This window comes from Hyperolius riggenbachi, chromosome 7 (assembly GCF_040937935.1).
Source record: "Hyperolius riggenbachi isolate aHypRig1 chromosome 7, aHypRig1.pri, whole genome shotgun sequence".
Classification (NCBI taxonomy): Eukaryota; Metazoa; Chordata; class Amphibia; order Anura; family Hyperoliidae; genus Hyperolius; species Hyperolius riggenbachi.
In genome coordinates, this window is record NC_090652.1 from 201,416,548 (window position 1) to 201,440,024 (window position 23,477).

The 23,477-nt window shown below is 41.7% G+C and overlaps 1 protein-coding gene across 2 annotated transcripts in view; it reads right to left on the reverse strand.

Annotated features, from left to right (window-relative positions):
* PARD3B (par-3 family cell polarity regulator beta) overlaps positions 1-23,477 on the reverse strand; it is an 807,407-nt gene that overhangs the window by 179,662 nt on the left and 604,268 nt on the right. For both annotated transcript variants that reach the window (XM_068245009.1, XM_068245008.1), the window contains one exon: positions 23,017-23,098. In XM_068245009.1, coding sequence (XP_068101110.1) covers positions 23,017-23,098 — 82 coding nt within the window. The remainder of the gene's footprint in view (positions 1-23,016; positions 23,099-23,477) is intronic.

The following is a 23,477-nucleotide window of genomic DNA, read 5'->3' on the forward strand; positions in this document are numbered from 1 at the left end:
AAAGTGTATATGCTTCTCTCGAAATGTAGCTTTTTAATGTGAAGTTTGGAAGTGGACCACCTTATTTGATCATTGACTGTGATAGGTGGTGTATGTATACATCCTCAGTGAAGCACAGAAACTGTGGGGTGTAGGTTTCCCTGTCATGGTGGAATTTGGAATTGCGCCGTTCTGCTTATATCTGCCTTAGGCATCTGAACTGTAATATTGATGTGACATTGCTGTGAGCGCCACCTCTGGTGATCTGATGAACAATCTGGCTGAGACCCACCATCCTCCAAGCTCAATGGCAAGGGGGGATCACAGATCGATGGAGGAGAACAGGGCACAATCAGCATGCTGCTGAAAGTTCAGTGAACCAACTAAAGGGCACAAAGGCACAGAAAGGTGAGAATGCCTACAGCAATCTGAAGTAGGTGTTCAGGTAATGTTCAGGTAGTGCTGGTCGCTGAATAGAATTGTGTCTCCGGGAACCACTTCATGGCAGCAGGTGGCTTATCAGCACCCTTCTGAGGAATCAACTCTTTCCTGGCGATAGCATTCACAAGGGGAATGTTCCACGTTTTATGCAGTGCAAGGTCCTCTTGGGCCATTTTGATGATAAAGAGCATGCCATTATGTTGAAGCAAAAGTTTAGTAGGGAAGCCCCATTTATATGGATTTTTACAGTTGCGGAGAGCAGAGGTGACAGGCATTACGACTTTCCTAGCCTGTAATGTTGCCTGAGATAGGTCAGCGAACAGTGATAGTTTAACATGCACTTCAGGTGGGGGCTTCCCCTTCTAGATGGTGCAAGAACAGCCTCTTCAACATAGTATAAGTGGATATATGTGATTACATCTCTCGGCAGCTTATCAGGCAAGACTATGAGATTGGGGAGCTGATGTGCATGATCGACAACCAGTTCCTGGGTAGGGATGTCCGGCAGTGTGCTTGGAGGAGTTTGACCACAAATCTATTGAGTTCATTGTCAGGAACAGATTCACAGATACTTCTATGTTGGTCTTCTGCATCTGTACTTTTTTCTTTGAGCTATTTAACATCCTCTGCCAGATCTAAATCCACATCACCCAGCTCATTGTGCACTAGACAGATATCAGGTATTTTTTCTTCAATGTGAGAAACTCTTGAGTCAGGGCTAATACAGAGTGAATAATCTGCCCAGATAATACTTTAATGTCTTCCTGAAGGGCTTCCCTGATTGATACCATAAAGTCCTTGAAGAATGCTTTGGAGATGGCTTTATCTGAGGCCAGGAAATTTGCAAAGGGATCAGTGGTCAAAGGGGCTTCCCCTGTGTGATGTCTATCTTTCCTGGGCCTGGATTTGGCAGGGCTCTGGAGAGGGTGTTGGGTGCTGACCCCTCGCTATCCTAAGGGGAAATGGCTGCAAATGAGTTTGATCAAGGAAATGGAGAGCACTAAGCAGCAGTGAGGGCCAGGCTCGAGGAGGCAGATGCTGCAGAGCTCGGGCCACATGGCAGTGCCACCTTCTTGGAAACTGTCGGGCTCGGGGAGGGAGAAGAAATCAGTCAGCTTGTGTGGCTGAGAGGGGCCTTTCTTCCGTTTGTTGGCCATTGCTGGAGTAAACAGAGCTTCCCACAGCTGTCAGGTAAGGAGAGGAATGCTAGTATCGTGTGTGCTGTTTTTTTCCCGCTGTACAAAAGCTGCATCATGCTCAGTGGTTATCCACGTTCCCTTTTTACAGGTTTTATGTGATTATTAACCATTTTCCTTAAAAACAAAACAAAAAAAACTCCATTTATTCTATAAAGCTCATCTTCTTACACGTTGCTACAAATTCATATTCATATTCAGGAAAAAAACAAAACATGCAGGTAGGAACTTCATGGGTATTTTTCATGAGCTCATTGGTTCCAGGTTTGAGGTGGCTTAAGCTCCTGCATTTTTGCAGTTATTTTGCAGGGGATTTTGCTGGTGGCGTTCTAGAGGATCTTTTGTTAAGCCGCTTGTTGTTAAGCCGCTCAGATGATATCGAACTTGACATTCAGGCTGCTTCTAAGACATGTGTAGGTGGCAGCCCTAGGGAGGAAGTATCTGATACCACAAAGGATATCAAGCAATTATGTAGGCAGCATCGCAAACTCACCCTGAGAAATCTTAGGAGATGGTGAAATGTGTCCACATTAAAAGCCTATAAGGAGGTCCGGGTATTGCCTTGGGGCATAAGGGAGAAAGTTATCCCCACTGAGCACCTTCACAAAGCCAGGTTCCTACATAAGTGGAAGACTGAGCGTTTGGAACATGGCTTCAGGGTCCTTAACCCCCTTGGCAGTATGACTCTTTCCGGATTTTAGAGTCTAAAAGCAGTACAATTTTTTGCACCCTTTCAGACCCTAAAACCTGGAAAAAATGCTGCCAGGGAGATCTGCACAGCCCCAGCAATCACTCACCTCCCTGGGGCTGCAGTTATGCCTCCATCCTCCGGGTGGTGCTGCGACTCTAAAGTGAAATTGCTGGCCGCCGTCATGACAACAGCCGGTGATCTCACCAGCAGGAAGCAGAGCCCCGGAGGAGAGGAAGAAGAATGGCTGCCGACGCCCGCTGCACGCTATACTCTGCACAGACCTCCCGGTGGCTACCCCGAGCAGAGGTCGGGATTACCGCTCTTAGCTGTGGTTTTCCGCCCCGACCCTAACTCGGTATTACCGCCAAGGAGGTTAATATGATTATTGAGGAAGAGGAACTACAACTTATTGAAATTAAGGCTCTGTATGAGAAAAGTTTTGAGGCCATGGAGCTATTTGTCGAGCATCCATTATGCATTAAACTTAATGAGTTGCTAAAGAGAGAAATAGAATGGACACAAAAGAAAATCAAAGTGAGCAGCAAAAAATAAATAGTCAAAGATGATTTTTTTTCTCTATCTCTTAGGGCAGAAGAGATCTAGGTCAGGGAGTGCAGTTGTGGTGACGGGTGGAGAGGAAAGTGAGGACACTGGTTCCCCGGCGTCATTGGTCTCAGCCAAAGCAGTTTTTTTTTTTTTTTTTTTTTTTTTTTTTTTTTTAGAGGACAGCGATGTAAGCAATTTAACGCAGAAAAAAGGAAAAATAAACAGAAAAGTAAAGAAGAAAGGGAAAGAAGTGAGTTAAAAACCTATTTTGAGAGTCTAGCCTCCAAGAAAGGGGAAAATCACTAAAACCCATGGGCGGATTGGTAGTGGACCAGCCTACCACGGTGGGTGGAGAGACCCCTAACACTAGCACTAGAAACATTATACATTTTTCTGACTTTCCTCTGGGACCAGACCACATCCCCCCCCCCCCCCCCCCCCCTTAATAAGGGCCTCTCTTTCTCCCCTACACAGAGAGGCAATTAATTTGAAGTACAAAAGAAGCATGTTTGAAGGAAGTGAATTGTCAACTTTCCGATGAGAATATATATACCCGGTATATATTCGATTACGGTCAAGTCCTTATGAATGTATTGTGGAAGCGATTAATGGTCTGGTCGATGACGAGGGTGATATGGGAGTTTTGTCCCCAACAGAGCGGCAGTATTTGAAGGTCCAATGTTACTGTGTCCATGTCCTCTATCTAGTCCCTAAGGTTCACAAAAATCTCAACAGAACCCCAGGTAGGTCCATCAAGAGCGCAATTAATGGCCCAACAGAGAAACTAGGTAAATGGGGCGATGAGAAGTTAAAAACCATTGTGAGTTCTTTACCATCTTTCATTCAGGATACCCGCGATGTCCTGAGGGTACTCGGTATAACCATAGGGCCTGATGACATACTCATGGGGAGTGACGTTGAGAGTTTGTATACATCAATCCCCATGAGGTTGGCCTGTCAGCCATCAAATTCTTCCTACAGGTTGCATTTCCAGAGGCAAATGTGCATAACCAATTTGTCAGATCAGCAATGATGTTCATTCTCAAACACAATTGCTTTATGTTTGACAACTCCCTGTATAGGCAGGTGTGTGGCATGGCACAGCTAGGCATGTGGGAGAGAAAAGATGTATACCACCTCGCAGCATATGGTGTAATGTGGCATTGTGGCTTCGGTTTTATCTCTACCCTGAATCGTATTTAACGTAACATCCATCTCACCTATATGTGCATCTTGACAAGGATTTTGAACCTATGGGTCTGGAAGGAGGGAGAGCACCTTGCGACCTGTACGTTCCGCAAAGCCATGGCGGGTAAAACCCTCCTCCACGCCACCAACAATTACCAGCATAGTCTGCTCAATGTGACACCTGTTGGGCAGTTTATGTGTATACGGCGATATTGCTCCTGGCTGGATGATTTCTGAAGGGAGGTGGAGGAAATGTGGCACTACCACAACGAGACCTTTTGGATGATGGTGGGCCGGGGAAAAGAGACACCATTAGTGGTGACTTTCTTTGTTTCATCACCCTGTACAGCGCCCACTGGAATAAAGTTAAAGATGTACTTTCCATACACTGGCCCGTCCTCATGACTGACCCTAGAGTGGCTGAGACTTTGGGCACGTGTCCAATGAGGGTGGCACGGAGAGCCCCCAGTCTCAGGGATAAACTGGTCCACTCTAATTACATTCTGAGGGTCAAAACTACATGGTTGGACAAGAAGTTGCCCAATGGCATGTATGAATGCTGTGGATGTGCTGTGTGTGGTTAGTCAAAGACATTCCGAGGCTCAGTGGGAGTTCGACAATGGAAGATATGCAAATTCATTCATTGCAATTCTGAATGGTGTTTATACCAGCTTGTCTGCCCTAGTGGTAAGATATATATTGGAATGAGTACACGACGACTGAAGAAAAGGATAGATGAACACCTAAGTATATTCATGCTGGGAAGAGGGAAGGTGGGGATTATTGGAGTTCAGTGGCTGAACATTTTGGTGAGGCCCACAGCTGGGATCCCAGCGGACTCAGATTGAAAGGTATATATAAACTGGAAAATAGCAGAAGAGAGGGAGACAGGAAAAGGCTCCTTGTTGCAAAAAGAATGTTTTTGGCTATACACCCTACAAGCAATGGCTCCTCTGTGACTAAATAATGAGTTGGACTTCTCACTGTTCCTCTAAAAAGTTTGTGTGGGGTGTGCGGTTGGATTGAAATGCAAAATTTTGCACACACCCATGTCCTTGATGTTTGCTTACAGCTGATGCTAAAATGGTGTGGCCTAAAGGTATACTGAAATGTCTGTTTATGTTTATGCCTGCCTTCAATGGTGAAGTTGGACTATGCATAATCATCGGGTTGGTTGCTATGGTGCACTCTGTATGTTTACAGGGAGGGCAGCCTCTCGGAAGCAAGTGGATGTGAAGTGCAGGCAATACGCATGGCAGGCGGAAGTTCTTACGCGTGAAACACAGCATTGAGTCTACTAAAACGGAAGTGTTTCCTGAAATTACGCATGACATGCAGAAGAAAATACGCGTGTACGCAACATCCCGTCTGCTGAAACTGAAGTTTTCTCTGTGGTTGTGAGAACTTCCGGGTCACTGATGATGCAGGTGCCCGCCCCTTGAGCTTGTTCCTCAGTGTATAAATGCACATTCCGTGGCCCGCAGTGTATACCCTGATGAAGCGCAATGCGTCGATGGGCGGGGCTGAACTTGTGGCAAACAGGGAGCACTCCCTAGTCAGTTTTGTCATGCCTGCTTTCGGAATCTGCAACCTCTGCCAAATGCAATTACAGCCCAAGCCAAGGGATTGACTAGCCCATGAGCAAGGTGGTCACTTACAGGAGGCTGAATCACATCTTGGAGTAAAGAACCAACTAAGGTCACCTAGGACTGCGCGCTTCATGACAGCGGCAACTGCACCTAAACTCCCAATACTAAACAGGCACGTGAGTTGTTATGTTAAAGCAGATGGGTGATTGAGGCTGTATGGGGATGTGATGTTTGCTGTATGTGGAGCGCTCCTTGCCTTGCTTATAAGTGATTTTATTGTTACAGAGTGTGTGTTATTGTATATCGGTTGTTCATGGTACAATAAGGTTGATTTTTGCAATTTCCAAACTTAAGTGAGCCAGGGCCCCTTATTTTTCATGTGCTCATACCTCATGGGTACAAACCAAGTAACAAGCAAACATTTTCTACAGATAAAAATGAATGAAAACCTCAGTGTGTGTGTGTGTGTGTGTGTGTGTGTGTGTGTGTGTGTGTGTGTGTGTGTGTGTGTGTATATATATACATACATACATACATACATCTCCTCTATAATAAAACCCGTGTCCCTGCATGTGCTGCCTCTGTGTAGCTGGGTCCGCGCTATTTGCGGACCTAGCCTCACAGAGACAGGAGGACGAGGCCAGGGAGCCGGGCGGCCATGTGCACGGTGGGTGTGCGTGCAGCGGGTACACGCGTGCGCAGTAACATGTGACAAATGGCGGCGAGAAACACAGACCCTAGAGCCCGTTGCTTGGGTCTGCTAGTATATATATATATATATATATATATATATATATATATATATATATATATATTGTTAGACATTCTAAAATATTGTATTAAAGTTGTGATAGAGTTCACTAGCATTGGTTGTCAATTCTCTGTACTCAAAATCACAAGTGGTATTTACACTAACAGAAGTGAATAAATTCAAAGCTCAAACACTTATCTTTTATGAAACCATTACAAAAAGTGACACATTTTGAATATGCAGCAGTGATGCAACACTTAAAAATTGCAAATGCCTTCTGTTTCAAGAAGGCACATTCACATTTAGCATAGCTTTTAGTGGAGGGCCAAAACACCCTCTACTAAAACAGCTATGCTAAATATGAATGTGCCTTTGAGCCCCTTATAATAACCTAGTGGTTTAAGGTCAACATGACCTTTCTGGGTACTAGCACTAGTCTAGCACTAGTCTGCCCAAGAGGAATATTTATCCATGCCATGCAATAATAAAAAAGCATATTTTGAATTATTTACTATCTCTGGAAAATTATAGCTGCCTATGGAATGGAATGTAGAGACCATTCTTTTAATAACATTAAATTATAAAATGATTTTTGTAGCACTGACATGTTAGAACAAATTTTCAAAACAAGTTTAAATGCATTTTGCCTTGAGTGCTTAGATTGTTCCCTTTATCACCCTCATAAAATCTGCAGATACAAAAGAGATGGGGTTTGGGGTTATATTGTTTAAATTTTTCCTTTACCAACATCAATGAAACACACGGAAAATGGTCATGTGGAATCAAGTGTTTTAAAAGCATGTAATTCTTCCATGAGAAACAGCAAATAGAATTTAAAATGCTTTCAGAGACGGAATGTTATATTTGATTTATCCAGAGCACACTGCAATGCGTGTAAATTGAACACAATTTAAATCAGTAGGCTTGTCACTACAAGCAGCTCAGGAAAGATGATGTGTCAAAGAGTGAAAAGATAAGCTGATAAAACATACACCAAAGCGAATTGATAAATGCAAATTCAAAGGTACAAAACCAAATAACTTAGTTTTTTCCCCCCACAATTTAACACATGGAGATGGCAAGAAAGACCCTGGCAAAGCAGAATTTACAGGCATTAGACATGCCGCGGTTCAAAATATACTTGACTTAAAATTCAAAACAAACACATATATTCACTGTGATCTGAATTCAGCAAAGGTGTTTCAGGATTAAGCAGTGCACAATTACGGAACCCGATTGTATAGTGTAGAGCATTCAGGGAAAAGAACATAAATACATCTGATGATCATCAATATCAATAAAACCTTCAAGGAGTGTTTTCCACCAATTAAAGTATTAATAATGTGAGTATTCAAAACTAATTCCCTTTTTATTGTGTAATCCTATTTTTGTTCAAATTTGCTATACACATACACTAGCTATGCTCCAGTGTTTTAATAATCTAATGTTATTAGAAATTGCTAAGAAATTTCCAAACTGCAAAACCATTATTGCCCATCGTTGTAACCTGAGCAACAGCACCCTAGTATACACACTGCTTACAATTTTCTATTTCCTGTGTGAAAGATTACCCACACTCTTTCTGCACTACAGCACTAATAATTATAGTAGTAGACTGTGACACCACCATCTGGTATTTTCTGTTAGGAATGGTTGAGGAAAATTAAATAAGAATAAACAAGTGCTGAACTTGAAGTCAAGAAAGTGTGTGTGTGCGTGCGTGCGTGCGAATCCGCATTAATCCATGCCAAGCACTGTTGATGGCCAAACAGTCTGAATTAGTTGAATTAGTCTGTATGCATGTTGGATTAGTGTGGCTCTAAATTATTAACAAGCTGACACAACATTGCATTCCAGCGGTTCTGGAGGTGTGTTTAGCTTTCAGGGACATCAACAAGATGATTTGGATATTCAGCAGTGATGCACTGGGGGACATCTCAGAGCTCACTCCAACCTGAATAATTGTAAATACCTTCTGTTTTAAGAAGGTGTAACGGTTGGGTGTCGAAACTCAGATATTTGGTGATCTGCAGAATCACCAATAATGCAGACGCTATACCTGATTATGTGTGATCTGCAGAATCACCAATAATACCAGTATAGCAGCACAAGGAGCTGAGTATGTAGTGCTTGGTGCAACCGTAACTTAATAGTTTAGCGAGACCTCACCAGAGGGGCTGGTGAGGTACTATCAGTACACTGACCATGTAATAGAGTACAGTAACTTTAATAGTTTAGCGAGACCTCACCAGAAAGGCTGGTGAGGTACTATCGGCACATTGACCATATAATAAAGTACAAACCCCAGCAAGCTGGAGATACTGAAACTGAAGAGATAGAATCTCCCGAGGAGCGGGTGATTCAGACAGCACTGCAGCCTAACGATCACCTGAGGTGCAGGAGATCAAGTCTGTACTGCAGCATAGTGATCACCTGAGGGGCAGGTGATTGAGACGGTACTGCAGCCTGAGGAGCAGGAGGTACAGACAGTACTGCAACTAATGATCACCTGAGAAGCAGGCGATTCAGACTGTACTGCAGCCTAGGAGCAGGAGGTACAAACAGTACTGCAACTAATGAAAACCTGAGGGGCAGGTGATTCAGACAGTACTGCAGCCTAGGAGCAGGAGCAATTGGTCACTAGCAAATCACTTCATCAGAGGAGCTGGAGAAACGAACACCTCACCAGTGGCGAGGGCCCACTGGTGAGTAGAAAGGTCAGACAGACAAGGGTTGGCAACAGAGAGGACAGTATCAGAGCAGAATCGTAAGGCAGAGGAGTAGTCGGTAATCGAGCAGAGGTTCAGCAACGTTAGGCAGATAGGCAGAGGTACAGAATCGGCAAGCTTAGAGCAGAGTCAGAGTATAGCCAGAGTCAAACACAGAATATCAATCACAATATAAATAATATCCTAGTCTAGGTGTGAAGTCCTTGGTTTCAACATCTGGGATCTAGTCTAAGGTCTGAGCGCTAACACAGGATGTATTCACGACAGCAGACAGTGTCTGAATGAAGCCCGGAGGCTTAAGAAGCAGAGGAAACCTCACTGGCACGCCACCAGCAGTCAGCCAATCCTGGGCGCCGTGAGGCTCCTCTGACGTCAGCTGACCAGCAGGTCAGCTGACGAGCCTCCTCTTAGCATAAAGGTCCCGTCTGTGCGCGCGCCCCCGCGCGAGACGGTGACCCTTTGAGTAAACAGACGTTCCGTCCTCGGCGTCCTAGACGCCGGGAGGACGGGCAGCGGCACGGAGGCAGCTGCGGCGGCGGTGCTATTCACCGCAGCTGCCTCGTTCATTACAGAAGGCAAACTTCTGTTTTTCATATCATCTTAGCAAGAGGGCTGTGACAATCCAGCGCCGCAATCCCGTCTAATCTGCTCCCGTTAGCGTTAACAGGAAGTACGGTGAGCAGACTGACAATAAAGACCGGTTGCTGGATCGTCAGAAGAAGGTAGGTAATGTGACAGAGCGTGCCAATCCAGTCTAATCTGCTCCCTTTAGCATACGCAGGAAGTACGGTGAGCAGACTAACAATAAAGATTGATGGTGCAGCTGCCGACGATATGAAATTTGACACTCGCCAATCCCGTATTACTAGGCCACTGTTGCCATGCAGGTCTCATGCACTAGAGACTTCTGGAGGCCGATTCACTGTGTGTGTAGTACACGGTTAAGGTTGGTTGGAGGTGCCCATTCATGTACAATCCCGATTGTATGTACAATCGGTAAAATAAAAATATTGATTTTGCGCTGGAAATCGGGTAATTTCACTGCCACCACTCTTTCGTGTTCAGGGAGGAGAGAGACTCCCACTAGCTATTCCTAGAAGGAAGAAAACAGTTATTTACAACCTAACCAGCAAAACCACAATTTAGAAGCAAATAATAAAACAATACGGTAGAATGACTGACTCTTCTGAGGGCAGATTTGTTGTAGCAACAATCAGATGACCAGAACAGGCACAATACTGAACGACAAAATCATTCGTTTTATTCTAAAACTATATACACAAAGCATACCTTAGCCCACAGGTAAATATACCTGTCCGACAGAACAGATTGGTTTGATAGAAAGGGGGAGTTAGGGCGAGGATCACACACCTCTTTGGAACATGAGATGTGCCAGCTCCTTCTCATGGACACAGGAATATATCTGAATCATGATAGGTATTCTATCTCCAAAACCATACAGGTTATGTTAAATCTAATAAAATTTTTAGGTCGATCAGAATTTATTGATAACAATGATATCAAACTTGAGGGGTCAGACTCCTGGGGTATTAAAGGGTTACTTTAAACCGGTCTTACGCTAGATCTGGGAGTCCGATTGGTCCAGAATCCTCTCAGAACCCACAACCTGTGCAGATTTGATGGGCGTATTGATTTGCTATGCCATGAATTATGAAGAAAATGTGAAGGAAATATGGCTATTGGGGGATTCCTGGATCACAGTAGGTCAGTTACTTCCAGGGAACCTTGATAAGATCTGTTCCTTCTGCTGCTCTGGGTGAAAATGTCAAAATTGCAGACACCATTCTGCCAGAAGCTTGGGCTTTACGATTTATGTCAGGCAGAAACTAGATTGATGGCATCGTCACACAGCAGGGGGACTATGTCCTTTCAGGACCTGATAAGGGACCAGGGCTGAATTAGTTGCTTCTGGCCTCTTTGATGTAGTTTGCAAGCTACAAGTAAGGAAACATTTGCTAGCATTTGACCAGGAAGAGGGGAACTGTGTTAACCCCCAGCTGCCCTGCTCGTTCTTAAATGAAGTCTTTCTCCTATCTGCTGTCACTTTTTAATAGTGGCTACAGGGAAAATTTTATAAGGGTCTAACCAGTTTATTAGGAAAAATAAATGTTTATTCGTCACAAGGGCTTTCAGTCTCTTATAGCTCCTTACACACTCCTGGGAGTTCTGGTTCACCGTGAGCTCTCTGGGTACTGTTACCCTGAATATATATATATATATATATATATATATATATATATATATATATATATATATATATATATATATATATATATATATATATATATACCTAAACTCAATCAATGTGGTTTGGGGGGAGCTGGACCACAGAGTGAAAGCAAAAGGGCCAACAAGGGCTAAGCATCTCTGGGAACTCCTTTAAGACTGTTGGAAGACCATTTCAGGTGACTACCTCTTGAAGCTCATCAAGAGAATGCCAAGAGTGTGCAAAGCAGTAATCAAAGCAAAAGGTGGCTACTTTGAAGAACCTAGAATATGACATATTTTCAGTTACTTCAGAATTTATGGTTATGTACTATACTTCCACATGTGTTAATTCATGGTTTGGATGCCTTCAGTGTGAATCTACACTGTTCATAGTCATGAAAATAAAGAAAACTCTCTGAATGAGAAGGTGTGTCCAAACTTGTGGTCTGTATATATATATATATATATACTGTATAAATATATATCTACTGTATACATACATACATTATATATATATTCATATGAACAATTCTTAACATTGTTCTTATAAGGCATAACATAAGAACAATTCTTCAAAAGGCACCTATACTGAAAGTGTAATCCTCTGAGAAACTTGACAAAATAATTTTTATTGCGTTAACCTACACAGAGGAAGAAGATTCACTGATATGGAGACATGGAGTCACAGGAGCACTCTGGATTATATATGTAGTCTAAAATACTTCAATACAGTATCTGGAAAAAAAGAAGGCATTTTTAAAGAACTGTTGGTACTATAAAAAAAATATATAGATATATTCTTTGAATGAGAACTTTTGATCTCACTGTTCATAACCAGCATGATACCTAGCAGTTTCTGTTCTCATGAACTCCACCGGTGAAGTCTGAAAAGGTTTCTCTTAATAAGAGGTGTAAATGTCATTAGAACAGATGTACTTCAGAAAGCACTTTCTACAGTAAAGTCCTACAGTTTTCTTTGGTACTGAACCTGCGAACACTTCACCAAACACCTACTGTAAAAAAATACTTTAGCATAGAATTATGATACAATGATTTTAAGAAAAGAAATGGAATAATAATAATAAAAACACTATCAGCATGTAACCTGAGGAAGCTAACCTTCTTACAAGAACAGTTGTCAGTTCACAAACACCTGGAATCTTGCATGGATCATTAACTTTCGCTTCCCAGTTACTCTTAATTCCTAGGCCAGCAGCACAGGTGCCATGCGGATTGTAAGTATGCTAAGTAAAGAACAGTACATAGTAATCCCCTGGTAATTATCACGGAAAGAAGACAGACCTGCAGATTCACAAAGACAGACCACAATCACTGAGGACTAGAATACACTGCTAAAGGCCCAGATCAAGTGGTTGTAAGTATTTAAAAGAACACTATTCTAAATAAATTAACCATTGTAAAAAAAATATTATACAAAATAAAACAAAACCTGCTTCATCAGTTCTGAGATTGTTGTGCGTTGACTGTTCCCAGCCAGCCAGCCTGAAACACACCATCTTTAATCACATGGAAATTAAGAGAGAAAAGTGACTGGTCGGTTAGCTGAAGCCACACCTCCCTGCTGACAGCCTGACTGAAAAGGAGAAAGAAAGAAAGAGCAAGCAGCTCGAGATTGCTGATAGGAAATAAGAAACTGTGACATACAGTATCTCACTAAAGGGAGTACACCTCTCACATTTTTTGTAAATATTGTATTGCATATCTTTCCATGGGGTTGATTCACTCTAAAATTGAGTAGTAGGAGTTAAAAATCCCATGCACATGCTACGCGCGGTAGTGCTGCGTAGGGTGCGCTGCTGACTTACACTCGCTCCTTCAAAAATATGACCGCTCCTTTAATCCCACCCAAAGCCCTATTGGGTCCAGTGGCTTTGTAGGGCGTGATCCCCACACTTTGATTGAGGTGGAGGAGTAATGTTTTGGGCTGGAATCATGGGAAGAGAGCGGTTTGCCCCCCTTAGGGTCCCTGAAAGTGTGAAAATGACCTCTGAAAAGTATGTGGAGTTTCTGACTGACCACTTTCTTCCATGGTACAAAAAGAAGAATCGTATTTTCCTTGATAAAATCATCTTCATGCATGATAATGTACCATTTCATGCTGCAAGAATTACCTTTGCGTCATTGACTGCTATTGGCATAAATAGAGAGAAACTCATGGTGTGGCCCCCATCCTCCCCTGACCTCAGTCATATTGAGAACCTTTGGAGCAACCTGAAGCAAAAGATCTATGAGAATGAGAAGCAGTTCACATCTAAACAGCAGCTCTGGGAGGCTATTCTGACATCCTGCAAAAGAAATTTAAGTAGAAACTCTCCAAAATCTAACAAGTTCAATGGACTGTGAATTGTGACGCTGCTATCAAATAAGTTGTTTTTGATTATTTATTTATTTAAGTATTTAAATAGTGCCAACATATTACACAGCACTGTACAGAGTATATTGTCTTGTCACTAACTGTCCCTCAAAGGGGCTCACAATCTAGTCCTTACCATAGTCATATGCCTGTGTATGTATCGTGTAGTGCATGTATCATAGTCTAGGGCCAATTTTTACGGGGAAGCCAATTAAATTATATGTATGTTTTTGGTATGTGGGAGGAAACCAGAGTGCATGGAGGAAACCCACGCAGCCATGGGGAGAACATACAAACTCCTTGCAGATGTTGACCTGGCTGGGATTCAAACCGTACACCCAGCGCTGCAAGGCGAGAGCACTAACCACTACGCCACAGTGCTGCCCAATAGCTTTTCATTTCAGTAAATGTGATCTCCTAATGCCGCAAATTAAACAAATTACCATTTTTAGCTCTTTACTACTTGTAAAATGTTTTGAAACTCAGTTGTGTATAATAATTTGGAAAAGTGCATTTTTTTTTTAAATACATACCATTATTATTAAAAGTTCAGTAACATTTGAACCATGCTAATGGTTAATTAACAACTCAAAATAATGCTGACTGCCACCAATTGCATCATCTTTTTAGGGAAATCGGAGAAAAATATGATTTGCATAATAATTTGGAATGCAGTGTGTGTATACACACACACACACACACACACACACACACACACACACACACACACACAGTATATGTAGTATTTTTCAGACCATAAGATGCACTTTTTCTCCCCCAAAAGTGGGGATAAAAAGTGAGTGCATCTTATGGTCCGAATAGTACATTTTTGATTGCATCATGTGTCCCCCTCCAACTCACACACACAACATGTAGTGACAGGAGGCTTGGGGGGTAGGGGCGGCCTCAAAAAAGAACTTTTTGTTATTCTGCAGATGCCAGGAGAGACGGGGATAGGGGTATAGATCAACTTTTTTAGTTTAGGTCTGTAGTTGCCAAGGGATACAGGAATAGAAGGGGGGGGGGGGGGTGTAAGGGTGCCGCAGGGATGTTTTTTTTCCAATCTAGGGAGCAGGGGTAGTTGTGTAACTGGGAAGCAGTAGGGGTTATTGTAGTGTGGGGGGGGGGGGGGCAGCAGGGGTTGCTTTAGCTGGGGAGCAAGGCTTGGGTAGAGACAACTTGGGTGGAAAAGCTACACAAGACGCCCCTGCACCAAGAACGAACCAGGTTTAGCATATTTTTTTCCCCTGGTTTTTGCCCTCAAAACCTAGGTGCGTTTTATGGTCAGGTGCATTTTATTGCACAAAAAATATGGTATACACCTACATACAAATTCTTAACACACTGGTACAATTACATTATCCAATGCCTCGTTTATAAGCAATACATATATATAGATGTAAGGTGCAAGTCTAATGCATCAGGGTGAGATCCCTTTCCTCAGATGCAATCCTATATGAAGGTAGCAGCACAGTAATGTAAGAATTGCCTCCATCTGTAAGAATCCAGTTTCCTGACTGCAATACAAGGCTACTCAGACAACCCTTCTCTACCTCTCACTTTAAACAAGCATACAGATCAGGAAAGTAACATTCTTGTTTCCAGGTCAGTGAGTTAGAAAGAACTATAGTCGAACTATCAGCAATACAGCCAGGAAATAAGTACCATATTTTTTGGACTATAAGAAGCACTTTTTCTCCCCCAAAAGTGTGTGTGTGTGTGGGGGGGGGGGGAGTCAGTGCATCTTATAGACTGAATAATACATATCCAGACTAATACATATCCAGACCTTCCTCAAGTCCTCCGTCTCCGTGTCTGTCCCCCTGTGTCCACCATCCCACTGTGTCACTCCCCTTGTCCTGGGTCTCCATTCGTCCAGTGTCCCCCCTGTACTCCAATGTCTCTTGCCCCTCGTCCTAATGCACATATTCACCTAGCAGCCACACTGCTCTGCCTCCGATGTAAGGAAGTAGGCTTTCAGGAGAAAACTACCATTTATGTGGGAGCGCTGCCCCAGACCACCAATCCCAGCCGCTCACTGCTCCCTCCTCGGATTTAATAGGAACTGATGGTCTCGAGGGCGGGGTCCAAGCTCCATCATTGGGGCCAATCATTGCACTCCCTGCTACTGAAAGAATACAATGGTAGAGCCCTGGTTCCGCCTTTTAGACCATCGGCTCCTAGTAAAAAGTGTGGAGGGAGCAGTGAGTGGTTGGGGTTAGCCGGCAGTGCCCGCCACCTGATTGGTAGTTTCCTCCCAAAAGCCTTTTCCCTTACGTTGGAGGTAGAGCGGCATGGCTGCTAGGTAAATATGTGCATTGGGGACATAGGAAGGGGAACACTAGACAAAGGAGGACACTGGACCCATGGAGACTTTAGATGCGGGGGGCAGAGGAAATAGGGGACACAGTAGGACAGAGCACACGGGGGACAGAGGACACAGAGGGATACAAGACGTACAAAGAAGACACAAGGGGGACATAATAATTGAGGGGAAAAAGCCCATAAGATATCCCTTCATCATGGACAGGTTTAGTTTCTTTTCTTTTCTTAGGTTTTTGTCCCCTAAACCTAGGTGTGTCTTATAGTTTGGAGCATCTTATAGTCCAGAAAATCTGGTAGCTATTCAATGGTAGACTCCATATTTTTCATGACAGGGGTACAAACAGACCTTTCCATAAATATTCTGAAAACGTTAAAACATTACATATGTGTGACATTAAAGTAGATTTGCATCATAAGCAAACTGCACAAGTGCACAATACCCTCAAACCAGACATGATGTTTATGTTGCTAAATAAATCTCAAAAGCAAATTACGCTCATGAGGTTAACCTTAGGCAAGTTTGCAATAAACATTACACAAGCAGATAATTGCTTTGCTGTTCTCCAATCAGTCAAATTCAAAAATCCATATGTGCCCTCTTGCAAAGTGTTGCCAGCAAATTAAACATTTTTGAAGTCACAATATTCAGTCTTCAAGGTTATGCAAGGAATTTCTGTGAATCTACAGCAACAAGCAATGAATATTTAAATAGAACCAATAATTATTTATCAGTGGCAAATTCTCATAAGTAAGAGTGCAGTTTCACAGACCTTGTTTATGCAGGCCTTCAGCAAAGTTCAGAATGTTTCTTGCACAGTATAAGAAACTTAAAGAGACTCCGTAACAAAAATTGCATCCTGTTTTTTATCATCCTACAAGTTCCAAAAGCTATTCTAATGTGTTCTGGCTTACTGCAGCACTTTATACTATCACTGTCTCTGTAATAAATCAATGTATCTTTCCCCTGTCAGGCCTGTGTCTGGAAGGCTGCCAAGTTCTTCAGTGTTGTGGTTCTGCTATGAACTCCCCCTTCCAGGCCCCTCTCTGCACACTGCCTGTGTGTTATTTAGATTAGAGCAGCTTCTCTCTTCTCTCTTATCTTTTACAAGCTGGATAAATCGTCCTCTGAGCTGGCTGGGCTTTCACATACTGAGGAATTACAAACAAGGGCAAAGCTGTTTGCAGGAAGAAAAGAGCAGCCTGAAACTTCAGTGCATGGGGGAAAGAAACACACAAATGATCTCTTGAGATTCAAAAGGAAGGCTGTATACAGCCTGCTTGTGTATGGATGTATTTTCTATGTGTGGACATACTGTACATCAACCTACTTCCTGTTTTGGTGGCCATTTTGTTTGTTTACAAACAAACTTTTAAAAACTGTTTTTAACCACTTTTAAAGCGGCGAGAAGCGGCGAAATTGTGTCAGAGGGTAATAGGAGATGTCCCCTAACGCACTGGTATGTTTACTTTTGAGCGATTTTAACAATACAGATTCTCTTTAAACTTAACATAAACATAAACATAAACCATTTATATACAGTGGTATGAAATGCAGAAAGATCATCTTAACCATTTCAGCCCGCGAGTATGTTTCACCTTATGAACAAGAGGAATTTTCAATTTTCACATTTTTGCGCTCCTCCCTTTCATTCCCCAATAACATTATGACTACTTATCACAACAAAATGATCTATACCTTGATCACCTTGATTTTGTTCCGCCACCAATTATGCTTTATTTGGGTGGTACATTATGCTAAGAAGTATTTTATTCTGAATGCATTAAAATGGAAATAATAAGAAAAAAATGAAAAAAAAATCATTATTCCTCAGTTTTCAGCCATTATAGTTTTAAAATAATACATGCTACCACAATTAAAAATCAACACATTTTATTTTGCCATTTGTCCCGGTTATTGCAACGTTAAAATTATATCCCTAGTATAATGTAAGGTGACAATATTTTATTGGGAAATAAATGTGCATTTTTCAGTTTTACATGTATCACTTATTCTTAGCCCATAATTTAATAATTTAATATTAATATGCTCTCTTGACATACATATTAAAAAAATGTATTTCCTAAAATCAGTAGGTGTAATTTTACTATTTGGCCACAAGATCTCCCCACTCAGCACTTCCTTCGTTGTGTACAATAAGTACGCTTTAGGAAGTAATGTGTTGCTACATTTTAACTAGGGAAGTGAAGCAGGCATCAATAGATGCCTGCGATCACGGTGGTCTAGAGGGGAGATTAATGAATGAGAATGGCAGTAAGCAGCGGAAATCGGCAAGTGGGAAGAAGCGTGGCAGCTCTATTTAAGAATGAACACAGTTTTCATTTTCGGCGGGCCATCCCCCCTGTTGCCAGCAACATAGCAATTGCGGGCATCTGCCTGCACGATTGCACATAGCCCCTCAAGCTGCAGGGACATAACTATCGTGTCCCTGCGGCTGTAGCAGCTGCCACTGCGGACATGAGGCTCACGTCCCAGCGGCAGAAATGGTTTAATAGGTTGTAAAATTTCAATCTGCCTGAATATGTTAAAATGGAATTAAGTGAAGGTAACATATATACCAATGCATAGGCCTGCCCGCTGATAAGCCCACCCCCGACTTTTGGACTAAAAAATAGGCCTAAGCCTATCACCAAAAGGGTGACCCCTCAATGTGCCACCATGGCCTTCATGCAGAGTGAACGCTGGAGCATGTTGCAGCATAAATATATCTACCTGTCCTCACTCTGGCCCCTGTCCCTGCATGTCCCCAGCAGCTTCTGAACTGGCAACTAGAGCTTCAGGCTGACTGTCATGTGATCGCAGTGAGCCTGGAGCTCTAGTGGCCAGTTCAAAAGTTGCTGGATAGAAATGTGGTTGTGAGATGGGGGACAGATAGATATGCTTATATTGCAGCACGTTCAAATGCCAGCTCTGCATACAGCACCCTCGCGCATATTATTCCTGGTATATCACCAGTGGATAAGACAACACCTCCACTTCTGAGTAATGTTGGGGGTCCCCAAAAGTCTACTCATCCACAGTGATATTCGGTAATTTTTTTACTGGGTAGGTAATAAAGACAGTGTAACACAACTTGGACTTGTACAGTAAGTAAACACATACTAAAATACTATGCAATAACTCCTGGAAATTACAGTTTTCTGTGTTGGTAGTACAGTACAGCTAGTTAAGAGCCAAAGGGGTTAATGCACAAAAGTGCTGTGAACATACTGTTACTACCAGCAGTGTGTACCGTGAGATACACTATGAGCGTGACTCGTGGTACTTGAGTAACACAACCGTTGCTACATTAATAAGCCTTACTAATGGTAACAGTCATTAGTAACACGCGTTACCATAGCAGTGCTCTCACTACTCGAGTACCGCGGGTCACGCTAATAGTGGAACTCATGGTACGTCCTGCCGGTTGTAACAGTACTATTGCCATGTGCTGTCTGTGCATGGCAATATCACACTTTTGTGCATTAAGCCCAGTGTTTGGCGATTGATGGCAAAGCCTCCAAACATGACATCAACTCTATGTACATCAAGGGTAACCCATGGAATATGTAAAAAAAAATTCAAAAAGACCCTATAGTTATTTACAAAATTGATTTTAACATTTTAGGGGAAAATGCATTTAAAAAAACAAGTGCAATGTGTGATTGCAGCAGCTTCAATGTCGATTGCAGCAGCATGCTGTAACTAAGCACACAGTTCTAACCTATGTACATCTGCACTAAATGAATCCTATAGCTCACGGCTCTTCTCACAGTACTAGGTGCGGCATACAGCTAGTGAATAAGCTGGAGGACTACAACTACCTTGCTGTAAATCGTAATTAAGTACACACAGACAGTTTTAACTATGTATAACTGTTCTGCACTGCATAAAATATACCTAATAAATCACAGTTGTAAGCTGGTAAAACAGACCTAAAAGCTAGCTATCTCTCCCTGAACCACATACTTCCCTCCCAGTCTCTGTCACACAGACAACACAACATGCAGTGAAAAACCCCTCCTTACAACCCCCTTATGTTAACTTTGCCTATGGTGGGATCTGTTCTCATTGGATGCTGAGGCTTGCTCTTGGGCACAAATAATTTGCTTAACAGACACTAATTTTGTGTTTCTAACTAAAATTTTGGTGCTGTATATCCTGATTGGATGGAGAAGCACATTCACTGCTTGACCGAACTTTGTTTTTTTGTTCACTTATTTCCATTTCCGGGTTTGCAATATAATGGACTAGGTGTAGAAGATAGTCCTAAAGAGGCAGTGAAGCTCCACAGACAACTTAGAATGAGAGGAGGTTACCAAACTAGAGGGCAGCAGGTTTTTATGTGAGGATCAAAGGTTGTGGGTGGTATGATACCTGTAAATTAATGAGGAAATCTACAGAGGAGACAACTTATGGAGAGCTTTGTACAAAAGGGTTTGGAGTCTGAACTGGACCCTCTGGGTAATTTACAGCCAGCAGAGAGATTTGCAAAGAGGGGCGACATCAAAGGTGTTGGAGGAGAGAAGGATGAGATGTTCAGCAGAGTTCAGAAGACACTGGAGATGTCCCAAGTGTTTATTTTGATAGGTAGCAGATAACAGATAGTGGAAGCATTAGGAGGCGTGGTTCACATCCCAGCCAAATAATTACCTGCACAGTGTTTGTATGTTCTTCCTGTGTCTGCATGGGTTTATTGTTTACAGAAAATGCCTGCTGAGTTTTCTCTCTTGACAAACAAACGGCAGGCAGTATATTTAGAGTATTACAAGTCAAGGACAGTATGTAAGTTATAGTGGCAGTAAACAGGGTGGGTAAGTGTTCATTTTCAGTTCTATGCGGTAATGCTTTCAAGTCCTAGCAGATCTATTGTGGTTATGCATTAAGCATGGCTACCGCCTGAGGGAAGAAGCTGTTCCTGACCCTAGAAGTTTTAGTTGCGACTGACTGGAATCTTACTCCGAAGGCATAAGCTGAAAGATGGAGGGAGCGGGGTGAGAGGGGTCCGAGGCAATCTTGGTCACTCTCTTTCTGCACCTGCTAGAGTAAAGATCCTGCAGTGAAGGTAAGCTGCCAATTATCCTTCACTGTTCGGATGATGCGCTGCAGTTTCTTTTTTTCTAGTACTGAGCAGGAGCTGAACCATACTGTCATAGATGATGTCATGATGGATTCGATGATCACAGTGTAGAACTGCACCATTAATTTTTGTGGCAGGTCAAACTTTTTCAGCTGTCATAGGTGGCACATCCTCTGTGGCACTTTCTTGATGATAGTGACAGTATTGTCCCATTTTAGGTTGCTGGAGATTGTGGACACAAGAAACCTGAATGACTCTACTCGGGTTACTGTAGATCCATTTATGGTTAAGGAGAAGGAACTGGGGGGAAATAACTCCTTAAGTCTATCATCTACATGGTTTTAAGAGCATTAAGTTCCAAGTTGTTGCTGGAACTTAATGCTTAATGTACAGTATATCAGATTTGTCAAAAATTAATAAAATATTACAGAGAAAACACGAGTTGTACTGGCTTATAATGAGAAATTGCAATAAATCTGTTTTTTTTAAGCTACATGTCTTATGGGAAGAAGGTAAGTGCTATACGAGGACTTACTAATTGAGCTATACTAACCCAAAAGCACTTTCTATCTCCCATAATAACAACATTTGTGTTAGCACAATTCGTCAGTCAGCTAGTGCAAAGTTTTTCATTACAACCTCCTTGCAAGTAGTTCAGCTTGTAAGGCCATGTAACAATTTCATTAAACATATAAACAAAAAAGGATCTGTGATAAAAAAAATTATGTTCTGCGTATTTCAACACCTCACAATGGTTAGTGGTTTAGAAATAATTCAATTATAATAAATATTCGGAGAACACATTTTTGGACACTAAAATGAAATACCCAGGTGACAACTTGATATATTTTCATTAGATGGTTTTAGACCTTTGGCTGCTACAGGATTTGCAAACAGCTGCAATAATGTTATTCTTTCAAAATGTGACTTTTTTGGCCTATACTTTAGTTTGTTTTAAATGCTGCCTGTAAGAACCACACTGTTTGGTAAAGAGAAAAAAAAATATTCTGAGTCAGCCTGCTGCTACCGCCTTTCCCCTTCAAAAGTCCAGTATGATTTAACTGCTTCCCGGCAAGAAATAAGGCACTCACATTCTGATTTAACAGTTCTTTCTGACTGTAATACATACTATATGTAGTGTTATGCAGTTATGCACATTTATCTATATACAAATAGGGCTTAGTAATCACAGTAAAATAAATGTGATCCTAACAAATAATATAGACCATGCAAAGAATATGCTGTATAGACTACTAAACCTCCTCTTGTTTCCCCCCATTCCCTTTAGATTGTAAGCTCGCAAGGGCAGGGCTCTCTCCCCCTTTTGTGTCTTGGAAATCATTATACATTTTATTCATCATGTTACTTTTATCACTGTTCTTACCAGTTCTTTATTTTGTATTCTGTATGCTGTATCATTTTTTGTATTTTGTCACTAATTATGTATCTTGTATATTAGTGTACACCATTGTCTGTATTATGTACCCCATGTTTGTTTCTCACTTTGTACAGCGCCACGGAATATGTTGGCGCTTTATAAATCAATAATAATAATAATCGACTTAATTTTAGATCAAACAATTTGTCCTGTGTTTAATTAGGCCCTTTTCTTTTCTCACTACTAACAACTGATTAGGGAATGTTTCTTGCAAACTTGATTCAGCCACACCAGATGTACACAAACATAAGGAATGACAGCTGTGAAAACTATAGATTTCTTGAGTAGCCAGTGTGTCTTACGTCATATGATGTGCAAATTGCCATAATAAAATCTTAGTACAACAAAGAAAAAAACTCACTGGTAAGTTCAGACTTATCTTTGTAAAAAAAAATAAAGAAAGAAAAAAACAAGAAGAATATTTTCGAGTCCCTCTAAAATATATAAATCAATCAACATTACCCATTTTTTTGTCTTGTAAACCATTTTGCTGAGAAACATTTTCTTGGGTGTTTTGTAGTTGGATACCTGTTTCTAAACGACCCTGCATACAAAAAAAAAAAAATATATATGCTCAAGTTAATAAATCACATATTTAAGCAGCAAAGAAACTCCAAAAGTTAAAAAAAAAAAAAAGTAACAGTATACCTATACTATACTAGGATAGGTTAATGCAGTTGACATACAATTTCTAATATACTCTGGATGTGGGCATAGTGAGTCACAAAATATGATTTTTTTCATTCATGGATATATGGATATGATTCAAATGTATAAGCATGGAACTGAACATTGCAAGTAGAAACCTCTATCCATCTGGAAAAATAGCCTACAGCAGACAAGCAAAGCCAATTGTTCAGCACAGCTTAAGCCCCTTTTTTACAAATACAAATTCAGTGTTCTTCCAAATGCAGATCAGCCTA